The 14,095-nt window shown below is 47.6% G+C and overlaps 3 protein-coding genes across 4 annotated transcripts in view; 1 reads left to right on the forward strand and 2 right to left on the reverse strand.

Annotated features, from left to right (window-relative positions):
* Nucleotides 1–14,095, forward strand: part of MTCL1 (microtubule crosslinking factor 1) — a 122,750-nt gene that overhangs the window by 20,821 nt on the left and 87,834 nt on the right. The gene's annotated exons all lie outside the window — the stretch shown is intronic.
* Nucleotides 1,015–1,359, reverse strand: LOC132532365 (small ribosomal subunit protein eS27-like). The gene has a single exon (XM_060170788.1). It carries the CDS (start codon nucleotides 1,333–1,335, stop codon nucleotides 1,081–1,083), a length of 255 nt encoding a protein of 84 aa, XP_060026771.1. The 5' UTR covers nucleotides 1,336–1,359; the 3' UTR covers nucleotides 1,015–1,080.
* On the reverse strand, nucleotides 11,352–11,730 carry LOC132504379 (large ribosomal subunit protein eL33-like). The gene has a single exon (XM_060121736.1). The coding sequence runs from the start codon at nucleotides 11,709–11,711 to the stop codon at nucleotides 11,352–11,354; it is 360 nt and encodes a 119-aa protein (XP_059977719.1). The 5' UTR covers nucleotides 11,712–11,730.

Below are 14,095 nucleotides of genomic sequence, written 5' to 3' on the forward strand. Positions count from 1 at the left end.
AATGTCCTCCTAGGGAGCTTTTGTGTTGGTCTTTTCTGGAGGCCTTGGTATCATTGGTCCAAATACAGTCCTTAATTTTTGGCTTGTGGAGTTGTGTACCAAATGGGTGTCAGTTGGACATTGAACTTGTATAGGCCTAGGGTATTTTCATATTTCAAAGGAGATTTTTTTCCACCGCCCAGTGTCCTGAGCAGAAGCTTACTCTCCCCTCCTCGAGTGATTTTTAGTTTACTTTCAGTGGGGGTGCATCTCTGCAATGGGTTGCCTTGGTGCATTGATCGAAGCCTCTTCTTACACCCCTGGCCTATTTCTGGTAACTCCCACCATCCCCTCCTGCCCCCCTTAACACATACCCTTGTGCTCATGGTTTCCAATCCCTTAGGCACTGCGGACACTAGGGAATTTTCCTTCTTTGTGCGTGTGAGTTCAGCTGTGTATAAATTTTTGCTCGTTACATTTTCTCTAACATTCCTAGCTGTTTACTGGGGGTGGGGCTCACGATAGCTCCCTGTGCCGCGTTGCCAAAACAGGATGTGACCGTTCTTGGGCCCCAGAGTAACCCTATGTGTACTGTCTCCTGACCCAGCACTTCATCCCTGCCTCCTTCTGTGGCTCCCCGACCCCCCGTGACCTCAGAGCCTTTCCTTTTCATGGCTTCTCCACGTTGTGCCTCCTCCTCACTGTCTTCTCTTGGGGTGGCTGCTGTGGCCTGAATGTCTGTGTTGCCTCCAGGTTCATGTTAAATCCTAATCCCCAATTAGATGCTATGAGGAGGTGGAGCCTGTGGGAGGTGATTAGGTCATGAGGGCGGAGCCTCTCCCACTTCACAAGAATTAGTGTCCCCCTAAGAGGGACCCCATACAAGCACCGTCATTCCATCCATCACGTGAGGACACACTGGGACCTGGCCGTCTATGGACCAGGAAGCGGGTCCTCACCAGACAAGGAATCTGCCAGCATCTTGATCTTAGATTTCTCAGCCTCCAGGACTGTGGGAAATCATGTCTGTTCTTTTTTTTTTTTTTAATCCAAAATGTGTTTATTGGGATGGTTTCCCATTCATCTTGATTCCAGGGGCTTTTAGTGCTGCTTCCGTCTGAAAGAGCACCCTTCTGTAAGCCTTGCTTTTCCTCCTGTAGGCTGGCAGAGGATGGTAGAGCAGCCAACACACAAAACTACTGTTTGTGCATGGCTAAAGACGGTGGTCATTGTATAGCATCCTGGGCATTTCACATCCATGAAATAGGAATTGGGGCCCTGCACCAGCCGCTTCTTCTTGTGTTTCCTCTTCTCCTCTTCTGGAGAGGGATGAAGGAGACCCTTTGCGAGAGGCATGTTCTCATGGGGAGGTCATCACCGTCGGAAGAGGTGAGGTCTGTTCTTTAAGCCCCCCAGTCTCTGGTATTTTGTCAGAGCAGCCTGAATGGATTAAGACAGTCTTTGTACTTTTTTTCTCACCCAGTGGGTGAGGACATTTTTCTGTGTGTCATTATATTCAAGCTATCAGGTGTCCATAATGTCTGGAAACAAAGGTGTACAAACATAGTAAAGGGTTTTATTGCTGTCATGCTACACTTTAATAGCACTGTCTGTGATTTCAGAGTTTATGGTCCCCCTTGTAAGAAAAAGATGTGTGTGAGTCAGTTGGTGTGAAGCATGTATGGGCAGAGTCCTCATGCCTGGGCGCCTCCCGGACCCTGACTAGGTTGTCATCGGCCGCCGCGGAGTCGCTCAGGCCTCAGCCCTGGCCGAGGCCGTGACTAGTGGACAGAAGGACGGGGCAGGCCAGGTGGATGAGGCAGCCGTCCTATGTGGGAGCCTGGCGGGCTCTGTGGGCGCCTCAGGGAACACGCAGCACCTGCTCTATTTTGCTGACCTGAGTTTGGAGGGAGGGTGGCAAGCTAGAGAGCAGGATGGGGAGAGCAATCCGGTGTCCTGAGTGGTCTCAGTTATGTGCCTGCTAACTTAATAACGAGGTGACATGGGATGGAGTGGAAGCAGGAAGAACTGGAGGTGTCTGGTTAAGTCCTTTTCCCAAACGCTGAAGCATGAGTCTGGGGTGTGTGTGTGCGTGTGCATGCAGCGTCAACACAGGAATCTGGAAGGAAACGGCCTTTGTGTGTCCTGCCCACACCCCGAGGGCAGGGGTACGATTGGACTAGAGCCCCATCAACCAAGGGAATGACCCCCAAGGCCGGGCGATGCAGAGCTCAGGGGCCTGGAGGGTGAGGAACAGGGCAGGAAGCACAGGAGGCCTTGGCAGGGACAGCTTTAAATGCTTCAGCCATGGGGCTTCCCTGGTGGCGCAGTGGTGAAGAATCCAACTGCCAGTGCAGGGGACACGGGTTCGAGCCCTGGTCCGGGAAGATCCCACATGCCGTGGAGCAGCTAAGCCTGTGTGCCACAACTACTGAGCCCGCGAGCCACAACTACTGAGCCCACGTGCCTACAGCCTATGCTCTGCAACAGGAGAAGCCACCACAAGAAGCCCACGCACTGCAACGAAGAGTAGCCCCCACTCACCACAACTAGACAAAGCCCGCGCGCAGCTACAAAGACCCAACACAGCCAAAAAAACTTAAAAATAAAATGTTTTAGCTGTAAATGGCACAGTCTTGCTGTCTGGGAAGAAAGGGTGTGTGTGCAGTTAAACAACCATAAATAGCACTAATGGCTGATTCACTGTGGTTGGAAGGGATGGGCCTGTCGAGGCCTGTGCTGGTGCCCAGAACCCGGCCCTGGAGCCATATCTTGGGGAAATCACGGTGGAATCATATCAAGGTTTTCAACGAGACTAGTGAAGGCCGGGCGGCCCCCTCACCGCGGGTCCTGGCCAGGCTGGGACTTACGCACGCCTCTGACCCAGCAACCGTCCCCTCTCCTCTGTCCTCCAGACCTTGGCTCAAGCCCCACCTCCTCCTTTGTTGTGAACTTGGAAGGAGGAGGCTGGTGGGCAGGTGGACACTGGAGGGGTGGACGGGAGCTCTGTGCAGCCGCCTGGACGGGGGGCCACTGGGGAAGCTGCCGGAGGAGGAGTGGGTCCAGGAGGAAGGGCATCCGCTGCTTGCTCTGACCCACTAATGCTGCTCTATAAAATTAATTTCTACTTTGGAAGTGTTCATTAAGCTGCTGCTTTCATCTCTACTGAGAAAATTCTAGGAAGAAGGAGGGCAGAGTGAGAGTGAGCACAGAGTGAGCACAGGCCCTCAGAGTGAGCACAGGCCCTCTCAGCCCACCTCACCCCTGCTCCCCCCGGACTGTACCTGGAGTCCCACCTCTACTTAGTGAGATGCAGCCCATCCTTTAAGATTCTCCCAGAAATGACACCTCCTTCTTGAAGCCTTCCCCAGCACTCTTTTTCTGAACTCTTTCATGAGGCCCTTGCAGATTCTCATGCAGTTGTAAGAAATAATACAGAAAGGTCCCATGTACCCTTTACCCTGTTTCCCCCAAGTTTTTGTTTGTTTTGGTTTTTCGGCCGCACTGCAGGGCGTGCAGGATCTTAGTTCCCTAACCAGGGATTGAACCTATGCCCCCTTTGTACGATCGAACTCATGCGAAGCGCAGAGTCTTAACCACTGGACCGCCAAGGAAGTCCCTTCCCCAAGTTTTATTAGGTAACGTAAAACTCTGGTATGATCTCACAACTAGGATATCACATTGGTTCAGTCAAGCTACAGAATGGTCCCATCACCACAGGAATCCCTCACGTTGATCTTCTATGGCCGCACCCGCTTCCCTCCTGTCCTAGCTCCCATCCTGCACCCCTGGCACCCACTGCTGTGGTCTCTGTTTCTATAATTGTGTCATTTCAAGAATATGACAAGTGGAGTCACACTGTGTAACCTTTGGGGACTGGCTTTTTTCACTCAGCGGCATTCTCTGGAGATTTGCCCAGGTTGTGGACACATCTGTGGTCTGTGCTTTTTTTTTTTAATTAAACTTTTTTAAAATTTATTTTTCACTGCGTCGGGTCTTTATTGCTGTGTGCGGGCTTTAGTTGTGGTGAGCAGGGTCTAGTCTTCATTGCGGTGCATGGGCTTCTCACTGCGGTGGCTTCTTTTGTTGTGGAGCACAGGCTCTAGGTGCGCAGGCTCAGCAGTTGTGGCGCACGGGCTTAGTTGCTCCGCAGCATGTGGAATCCTCCCAGACTAGGGCTCAAACCCGTGTGCCCTGCATTGGCAGGCAGATTCTTAACCACTGTGCCACCAGGGAAGTCCCCTTTTTTAAAAAAAATTATTTTTGGTTGCATTGGGTCTTCGTTGCTGCGTGTGGGCTTTCTCTAGTTGCGACAAGCGAGGGCTACTCTTTGTTGCGGTGCGCGGGCTTCTCATTGTGGTGGCTTCTCTTGTTGCGGAGCACAGACCCTAGGCGTGGGGGCTTCAGTAGTTGCAGCACACGGGCTCAGTAGTTGTGGCTCGCAGGCTCGGTAGTTGTGGCGCACAGGCTTAGTTGCTCCGCGGCATGTGGGATCTTCCCGGACCAGGGCTTAAACCTGTGTCCCCTGCGTTGGCAGGCGGATTCTTAAGCACTGCTCTACCAGGGAAGTCTAGCGCCTTTTTATAGCTGAGGAGTGGTCCACGGTGACCATGCACCACAGGGGGCTTAACCAGTCTGGTTGAAGGACATCTGGGTCGTTTCCAGGTTAGGGCTGTTATGAATTATAAAGTTGCCGTGAACGTCTGTGTGCAGGTTTTTGTGGGACCATCAGCCTTCATTTCTCTGGGATAAATGCTCAGTTCCTGGGTCACATGGTAGTTGCATTTTTTTTTTTTTTTAAGAAAGTGCCCAACTATATTCTAGAGTGGCTGTAGCAGTTAATGTTCTCACCAGGCATGCGCAAGTGCTCATTGCTCTGCGTCCTCACTGGCATTTGCTGTTGTCACTTCATTTTGGCCATTCTGATAGGTGATATCTCTTTGTGGTTTTAATGTGCGTCTCCCTAATGGCTAATGATGTTGGATAACTTTTCAGGCCATATTTGCCATCTGTATGTCCTCTTTGGCATCTTCATGTCTTTTGCCCACTTTCTAATTAGATTGCTTATTTTACTGTTGTGTGGTTTTTTTTTTAAACTGCTGAGTTTGGGGAGTTCTTCTAGATACTTGGTCAGATAAATGGTTTACAAGTATTTTCTACCGCTCTGCAGTTTGTCTTCCATCCTTTCAGCAGGGTCTTCCCCAGGGCAAATGTTTAATTTTGATGAAGTTCAATTTATAAATATTTCCTTTTATGGTATCAATTCTCAGAGCTCTGCCTAGACCTAGATTCTGAATATTTTCTCCTGTGTTTTTTGGGGGGTGGGGTTAAGTTTTACAGTTTTACGTTTTACATTTCAATCCATGGCGTCCGTTTTGAGTTCATTTTTGTATAAGGCGTGAGTCTCAGGTCAAGGTTCATTTTTTGCCTGTGGGCCTCCATTTCTGACACCATTTCTTGAAAAGGCTGTCTTGGCTCCATTGAGTACCTTTGTCAGAAATCAGGGGACGTATGTGTGTAGGTCTATTTCTGGGTGCAGTTCTGCTCTGTTGATCTCTGCCCACACAGCTTCGATTACTCAGCTGTATAAATCTCGAAAGTGCTTCCTTGGTAGATGTCTACTCCAGCCTGCAGTTTGAGGGTCTCACGGGATCCCTCAGTGGCATTTCGGATCTCCCATCTCTGACTTATCGGGTATATACGTGTGTCTGCACGTCCTTGCCCTTGTCAAGCACTCAGTAAATATTTGTTGAATGAGTGAAGGTTTTGTCATCTTTATCTTGAGAAAGAGCTATAACATTATCTTAAAATCTCTTGGTGGGGAATTTCTGACTCTGTAAGTGATCGCCTCAGGACAGTTCATACAGACCTGAGATTCCAGGTGAGGTCAAGTATGAATATTTTGATGACGACTGAGGGCCATCAGATCGCCCTGTTTTGTTAGCTCTGAGGTTCAGGGGGTCCCTCGCTGGGGTCGTGCCACACCCGGTTATCCCTGTGAGAGGGCAGCCTCCTCTCTGCCTGTTACCTGTATCACTGTGGGCGCCCAGGTGGCCTTTCAGGCAGAAGCAGCGATGCTGTGTGAGCGGCCATGAGCTTCAGGCCACACTCACTCCCCCCTGAGATGTAAGACCCAGCCCTTCCTCTGCCCTCAGCATGGTCTGTCCTGGCACGTGGGAATCTTTCATACTGTGGAGGGCGGCTGTCAGCCTGTCATCTGCTGTTAAAATAAGGAGCTTGTGAATTTCAGTGACACAGACACCGTTCATGTGGCTTTTCTTAAAAAAATAATTAAACTGTAGCCAGAGGGACTTCCCTGGCGGTCCAGTGGGTAAGACTCTGCGCTTCCACTGCAGGGGGCACAGGCTCCACACCCTGGTGGGGGAGCTAAGATCCCTCATGCTGCACAGCACGGCCAAAAAATATATATATATGTAGCCATAGCACGTATTTCTGGATAATTTAAACTCCGCTAGACGGTTAACCGTATCCAGTTTGTAATGCGGGAATAAATAACACTTCTCTTTTCAAAATATACATTTGATGCCGGAGGGGGTGGTCTGTCAAATGTATACACTGTACGTGGTGTTAGTGACGTCGTATGATTTGGATAACTTTTATCCTCAAACGCAGAATCAAGAGTCCGAGAAATAGAAATGCTTAGAAGATGCTGCCTGGTATGACTGTTTCCCGACTACACTGTCTTGGCATTTCTCTGACTCACGTGAGAACCATCAGACATTGAGTGGTATGATCATGGGCCAAAGAAGCTGTTTTCATTTTTCCCCTTCAGTCGTCAGAAATTATTCAGCATTGAAAAGACGCCAAGCTGTATATATAGTTACGCATCTGTGCAGAACGTCTTGCTGTTGAGCAGTTGATTGCCAGCATTTGAATCCCTGACATAAGGATGAGCCTGGGAGAAATGAGAGAGAGACCTTGAGCCTCCAGGGTGCTTCGCCTTGGGCTGGTCAGTTCCTGTGCTGAGAGAAGGCTTGTGTGGGAGGCTTGGTTCTCATTTGTCCCCCAGCGTCACAGATGTTCTTTTTGGTGACCCACAGCAGGTTGACTGGGACAAGGGAATGTCCAAAACACAGAAGCATTCATCAGATGGTTGGTGTTTGAGCGTAGATGTTCTTCAGCTTTGGACGCTGGGAGCCCAGGCAAAGCTGTATTTACTCCCCAAGCCCAGACTTGTGTGGATGATTTAACCCTGAACAGTTGGAGTAGCCTCTTGGTGGTGGTTTGCCCGTCTCACACAGCTTCCCCTCTTCCGGCTGGAGGTCTCACCATAGTCTGAGCAGGGCTGGGAGCCGGAGGGGGCTGTTTGGGGGAAACCAGGGGTGAGATATGGCGGCACCGGCTACCGTTTCCATACCCCCCGCCCCAGGACTATTGGTCAAGGCGCTGGGAGCGGGGGAGGGGGCTGCGAAGAGGCCTGTGGATGTTCCATCATCTGTGCTTATTCCCGGGGATTAGCAATAATGTTTTTCATGAGTGAAACAAAGTCTGAAAAATCCTCCCTTATTTTTGTGGCTCCTAGCAAATAGGACAGTTCAAAGATGATGTAATTTTATGCAACAAGTGCCTGTCTGTCTGGGTCTAATGCGTGTGTTTAAAACACTCTTAATGATCGAGAGCTTTACACGCTCCTCCTGGAGGAGTCGTAGGAACTTCTCTGGGTGAAATGAGATGCCTTCCTTCTGGCCAACTGAGTCCATGGTTGGGCCGCTCGCTTCCTTTTCAACTTTGAAGTGTCGCTGGGAGTTTCTTGTTGTTTCCAAGGGTTCTCTTGTGTAGGGTTTGGGTTTGGATTTATTTTTAAACCAGGTAACTCACAGGGTCACTAAGTGACGCGGCCCAGGTGTCGCATAACCCTCACATTGTCGTATAACACTGCACATTGGGATTGCACGACGGATCCCTGCTGAGCCATCGCTCAGAGATGGTTTCTCAGCCTCGGCTCTGCGGGTGTTTTGGGCTGGATAACTCTTTGCCGCGGGAGGCCACTCTGTGCCCTGTAGGATGCGTAACAGCATCTCTGGCCTCCACCCACTGGATGCCAGTAACAACCCTCCATTTGTGCCAGTGTCTGTGGGCAAAGCCAAGTGTCCCTGGGGAGGGAGGGGCCCCAAGTTACCCCCCGTTGAGCACCACCGGCTGGGAGAGAGAGACCACGTGCACAGTCTGGCCCGACATCTCTCCCCCAGCTCCCCTGGAGCTTCGGAGGGAAGCATCCCTGCAACCAGATGGGCGTGGGGTGCTGTCCACGTGCCCCTGGCCTTGATAGCGGAGTCGTGTTCTTCCTCTCGAGGGAGGGATGGTTTGACATGATTGTGAGGGGCTGCATAGGCTGTTCTGGTACCTTCGGAAGCCTTCTCATCTCCCTCCTCGCCCTGTACGGGCGGGCACGCGCGCGCACACACACACACACACACACACACACACACACACCGCCGAGCCTCCCCAGTATGGACGGACACACACACCCACACCTACACACCCACACACCCACACACCGCCGAGCCTCCCCAGTGACGTCTGAGCTCGGCTAATTATTAGATTTTCCCGGGGGCAGGCTGGTGACAGGATGTGCAGAAAGCAGACACTGCTCGTTCGCCTTTGCTCTCAACCTCTTGACAAACATCTTCAGAGACGCCCTCTGAAATGGGAAGGTGGGAGGGTAGACGTTTGGGTCTTTCTTTGCAGGAGGATTAGAGACCAGCAGTGCTCAGAGCAGGGCATAAGGTGTGCTCCCTGCTCCTCGGCTTTTATTAGGAGGTGAAAGGGGTCTTGTAAACCCGTGCCGAGGACGAGCCCTTGAGCCCTGTGACACTCGCCCCAGCTGCCTGATAGAAGAATCCCTGGGGAGGTTACAAACCCAGATGCCAGGCTACGCCCTGGCCAGTTGCGTCAGAACATCTGGGGGTGGGACCCAGGCATCTGAGGGGTTGGTTGTGTTCTGTTTCTCAGGCATCTGTGTTTTGTAAAACTTCCCGGTGCTTTTAGATCAGCTGCCGTCACTGCCCTGGGAGGATGTTGTGTCTGGAGCATCTCTGTAATTGTAGCTAAATAGTTCCCACCTAGGAGTGGAGCTGTGGGTTGGTGAGATTAACGAAGGGTAAAATAAGAGTTTGCAGGACAGGCGTTTGGAGAAGAGGAGGCCTTGGAGTGACCTCTTTCCATCGAAGCAGAGGCCCAGACGACGGGCGGCAGCGTGTAACTGCCCTCGGGCGTGAGTCGGTGCCTAGCCTCAAGTTGTGTGTTTATGACCACGGCAGTCGTAAAGGGCCATGACCGTGGGGCTTCCTGGCCGCTAATTATAGTTTTCCTAAAGCACATCACAGGCCTGATTCCAGCCTGCTCATGACAGTGGAATTCATCTCTCTCAGGTTCGTTGGAACCTGCCACTCGTCAAATTTGCTCTGCCCCGCTCTGCCCCTTCAGTTGTCCTTTTTCTCTTCTGTCCTTTCCCTCTTTGGCAGCGTGCACACTTCTAGCTGTTGTGGATTGTGTTGTTTGTGTGTGACTGTGGTTCTCCAGGTGACAGCGGGACAGGAACCCGCATTAGGGGGCAGGGTGGCTGTGTGGTCAGTCTCTCCTGTCCTCCTGGTAGCCTCTGAGCCTCTCGTGGGGACTTTGAAACCACCCACCCGAGCACTGGGACTTTGTTTCATTCAACTGAACACATTGTCAGTGAAAGGACACTCTTGGGACTTCCCTGGTGGTCCAGCGTGCTTTCACTACAAGGGGTGCGGGTTTGATCCCTGGCTGGGGAACTAAGATCCCACATGCCTCGTGGCGAGGCCAAAAATTTTCTTCTTAATTTTTGAAAAGGGAATAAAAGGACACTCTTGAATTTAATGTATATAAAAATATGACTTTTACATTAAACAAATGGGCCTCAGTAGGGAAAACATAAAATAGTTGATGTCTCCCCACAATTGCCTCATTCTCATTTATCTTATGAGTCTAGTCCTTCCCTGCTTCTTAAATGAAATCTAGATCTATAATTTCTATGGTCACTCTTGAATAATACATAGCCTTCTGTTCACTTTTAACTCCCCCAAATGGTCTCATTTCTGTAATTAAAATAATGATTCTTTTATAATGGTCAGACTCCCTCAAGGCCATGATATGTCCCACCAGTGGGCCCATCTGACCAGCGGGTTGGCTTTCTTGTCTCTTGTTTTGGGGCCATTTCAGCAGAATAAAGTGAATTTGGTTTGAGAAAGTGTTTGCTACTTTATTATTGGGTGCATAAAAATTCATGATTATCATAACTTGGTAGGTGGTTCTTCTGTTATTAAATGCATTATCTCTGTTGGTGCGTTTGCCTTGGATTCCAACGTGTCTGATGCTGCTCTCAGTATCACATTGTACCGATATTGCTACATCGGCTTTCTTTGCAGTATTGTTTGCTGGTATAATTTTTTTACTTTTTTGTTTTCAACTTTTCTGTGTCATGTTTTAAGCAGTTTAAGGCTGAGTGTGTGTGAGAGGTAATCCATGTTTATCTTAATAAGTGAGTTTGTTCCATTTAGAGTTACTGTGATTGCACTTAGAGTTGGACTTGTTCTGCTATGTTATTTACTTTTCCTGCCACCATGGTTTTTTTCTTCTTTTTTTAACCTTCCTGCATTCCATCAGAAATACAGGGCTTGTTTTTTAAATTCTCTGTCAGTTTAGAATTTATATCTCTGTTCTTTGCAAATTTTAACAAACATACTTAAAAGGGTATTTACCATTCTCCTGAAGGACACAAACTCCCTCTGACACTGTGACTTGCTGAAAATAATTGAGTGTCAAATCCCTGCTACCCCATTTTAAGGTCCATTTTATTTTAATTGTAAGTACTTATGCTGATTCACCTTTTACATCTAAATTTACCAACTTTGGTTACCATTTTCTTTCCAGGTTCTGTTACTTCTTGCTGGGATGCATTTAGGGTTATTTCAGTAAGCCTAAGTAGGAGATAATCTCTGCACAGAGGCCCCTGTCTGTCTAAAAAATACTCTCAAATGGTAATTTAATTGGGTAGAGAATTTTAGGTTAACAGTTGTTTTCCTCAGCACTTCTAAAGATACAATTCCATTACTTTTTGATACCTGTTGCTGTTGTAGTAACTGTCAGCCTAATTGTTGTTCTTTGCTGGTAATCTGACTTTCCCTCTGGTTCCTTTTAAGTTTTTCTTGTTACCACTGCAGTTTCACATGCAGTGATTCATCTTGATGTGGATTTCTTTTTTTTTTGTAACTTTTATTTTAGTTTTAATGAGATATAATTGACATGCAGCACTGTATACGTTTAAGGTGTACAGCATAATGATTTGACATATCATTTTTTTTTTACAAGAGAACAAATCCACAGTTTTATCTACTTTTCAATAAGTTTAAATCCTTGAAGGGATACAGCATCACACGGATTCTGTGTCCAGTGGCGTTAGCAGGAAGGTTGCTTCCAAATTTGGCACAAACCATGCCACTGTTTCCATGAGTGCGAGTTATCTTTCCCCAGATTACTCTGGTTTTAGATTTTCCACCAGGAGTTACTGTGTTGTTCTTTGCTTTGTACATATAAGCACATCTCTTGCCTAGATAGAAATCAGTTTCATCTCGAGCATATACACCATCAATTTTCAGGAGAGCTGTGTGCTCCCTCTGGTTCCCTAGACCCTGCTTATAGTCAGCAAAAATGGCCTTGGACCACAGCCTTCCAGACATATTTGTCATTTTAGAAGTCCTGTTCCCAGCAGGCTGGAGCACCCATTCTTGGAGGTCAGGGGACCAGCACCGTCAGTCCCATATCTCCTCCATTCTGTCTTCCCTGTTGCTGGATTCCATAGAAATCATGAGCTGGTGGAGCCTCGGGGCCACACCAGTGCCTCGTTGAGGCATATAGCCGAGCCTCCCCCACTTGTTTGCCCCCAGAGTTTCATATATCATTAAATGATTACCACAGTAAGTTTAGTAAGCACGCATCACCTCATATAAATACAAAATTAAAGAAATCAGGAAAAAATTTTTTCTTCCGATGAGAACTCTTAGGATTTACTCAGAACAAATGTCCTATATGTGGATTTCCTCTTATTTATCCACCTTGGGACTTGCAATGTGTTCTCATTTCTTATTGATTGTGGTGGCCCAGCCTGTCTAGCGCAGGGTATGTTTGCTGATGTCTGGGTCCCATTGCCCGGCAGTGTCTGGCAGGCATAGCTGATGACGCAGAGACTGGTAGCAGAAGGTCTCAGTCGGAGCTTCTGGAAGTGAAGATCTGTTTCCCCGAAATACAGGCTCTCTGAGGCAGCCACCGTGTAAATCTTACTGGAGTGCATTGGTCTAAAAGAATAAATATATTTCAATTTTCTTATTTCACCTCTAATGCTCTTCATGAAATAACAGTTTTAGTCAGTTTCATAGTCAACAGCATTTCCCTCCAAAAACGTTTTGCCTTGTCTCCCTTTCCATACTGGAGGACTTTCCTTTCTGTCTGTAGCTATTCACTGGAGCCACCACCGCCATCCAACTAAAAAGCTTAGGAACCCTCTGCTCTGAGCTTACTAGTGCAGTTTTTGTTGTTGTTGTTGTTTGTTTTGCGGTACGCGGGCCTCTTACTGCCGCGGCCTCTCCCGTTGCGGAGCACAGACTCCGGACGCGCAGGCTCAGCGGCCATGGCTCACGGACCCAGCCGCTCTGCGGCATGTGGGATCTTCCCGGACCGGGGCACGAACCCGCATCCCCTGCATCGGCAGGCGGACTCTAAACCACTGCGCCACCAGGGAAGCCCCCACTAGTGCAGTTTTTAAACGATAATTTTATGCATTAACCATTTGCTGGAGTGCAATATTGTCATTCTAGCTAAGTTACTCTATATACTAATAAGTCCTTGCATTTATGGGTCTTACAGATGTATTTTTGTCCCCAGTTTAAAGTAGGAAACTCAGAGTGAGCGAGTAGGCGATTTTGGTTTTCTCTTGCAAAGTTATTTTTTATGGGTGCTATTTTTAATTTATTTTTTAATTGAAGTATAGTTGATTTACAGTGTTGTGTTAGTTTCAGGTGTACAGCAAAATGATTCAGTTATGTATGTATATATACGTATATGTGTATGTATATATATGTATATTCTTTTTCAGATTGTTTCCCATTATAGGTTATTTAAAAATAATGCATATAGTTCCCTGTGCTATACAGTAGGTCCTTGTTGGTTATCTATTTTATATATAGTAGTGTGTATCGGTTAATCCCAAACTCCTAATTTATCCCTCCCAGTCCTTTCCCCTTTGGTAACCGTGAGTTTGTTTTTTATGTGTGTGGGTCTGTTTCTGTTTTGTATATACGTTCATTTGTATCTTTTTTTTAGATTCCGCATATAAGCAATATCATATGATATTTGTCTTTGCCTGGCTTACTTCACTTAGTATGATAATGTCTAGGTCCATCCATGTTACTGGAAATGGCATTATTTTAGTCTTTTTTATGACTGAGTAATATTCCATTGTATGTATATACACACACACAGCACATCTTCTTTATCCATTCATCTGTTGATGGGCATTTAGGCTGCTTCCATGACCTGGCTATTGTAAATAGTGCTGCAATGAACATTGGGATGCACGTATCTTTTCAAATTACGGTTTTCTCTGGATATATGCCCAGGATTGGGATCGCTGGATCATATGGTAGCTCTATTTTAGTTTTTTAAGGAACCTTCATACTGTTCTCCATAGTGGCTGCACCAATTTGCATTCCCACCAACGGTGTAGGAGGGTTCCCTTTTCTCCACACCCTCTCCAGCATTTATTATCTGTAGACTTTTTGATGATGGCCATTCTGACCGGTGTGGGGTGGTACCTCATTGTAGTTTTGATTTGCATTTCTCTAATAAGTAGCAGTGTTGAGCATCTTCTCATGTACCTTTTGGCCATCTCTATGTCTTCTTTGGAGAAATGTCTATTTAGGTCTTCTGCCCGCTTTTTGATTGGGTTGTTTTTTTTGATATTGAGCTGTATGAGCTGTTTTTATATTTTGGAGATTAATCCCTTGTTGGTTGCATCATTTGCAAATATTTTCTCCCATTCTGTAGGTTGTCTTTTCATTTTCTTTATGGTTTCCTT

Source organism: Lagenorhynchus albirostris, chromosome 14, assembly GCF_949774975.1.
Source record: "Lagenorhynchus albirostris chromosome 14, mLagAlb1.1, whole genome shotgun sequence".
NCBI classification, from domain to species: domain Eukaryota; kingdom Metazoa; phylum Chordata; class Mammalia; order Artiodactyla; family Delphinidae; genus Lagenorhynchus; species Lagenorhynchus albirostris.

Coding starts and splice junctions, on each gene's coding strand:
- LOC132504379 (XM_060121736.1), bottom strand. CDS start 11,711: ATGACAAATATGTCTGGAAGGCTGTGGTCCAAGGCCATTTTTGCTGAC.
- LOC132532365 (XM_060170788.1), bottom strand. CDS start 1,335: ATGCCTCTCGCAAAGGGTCTCCTTCATCCCTCTCCAGAAGAGGAGAAG.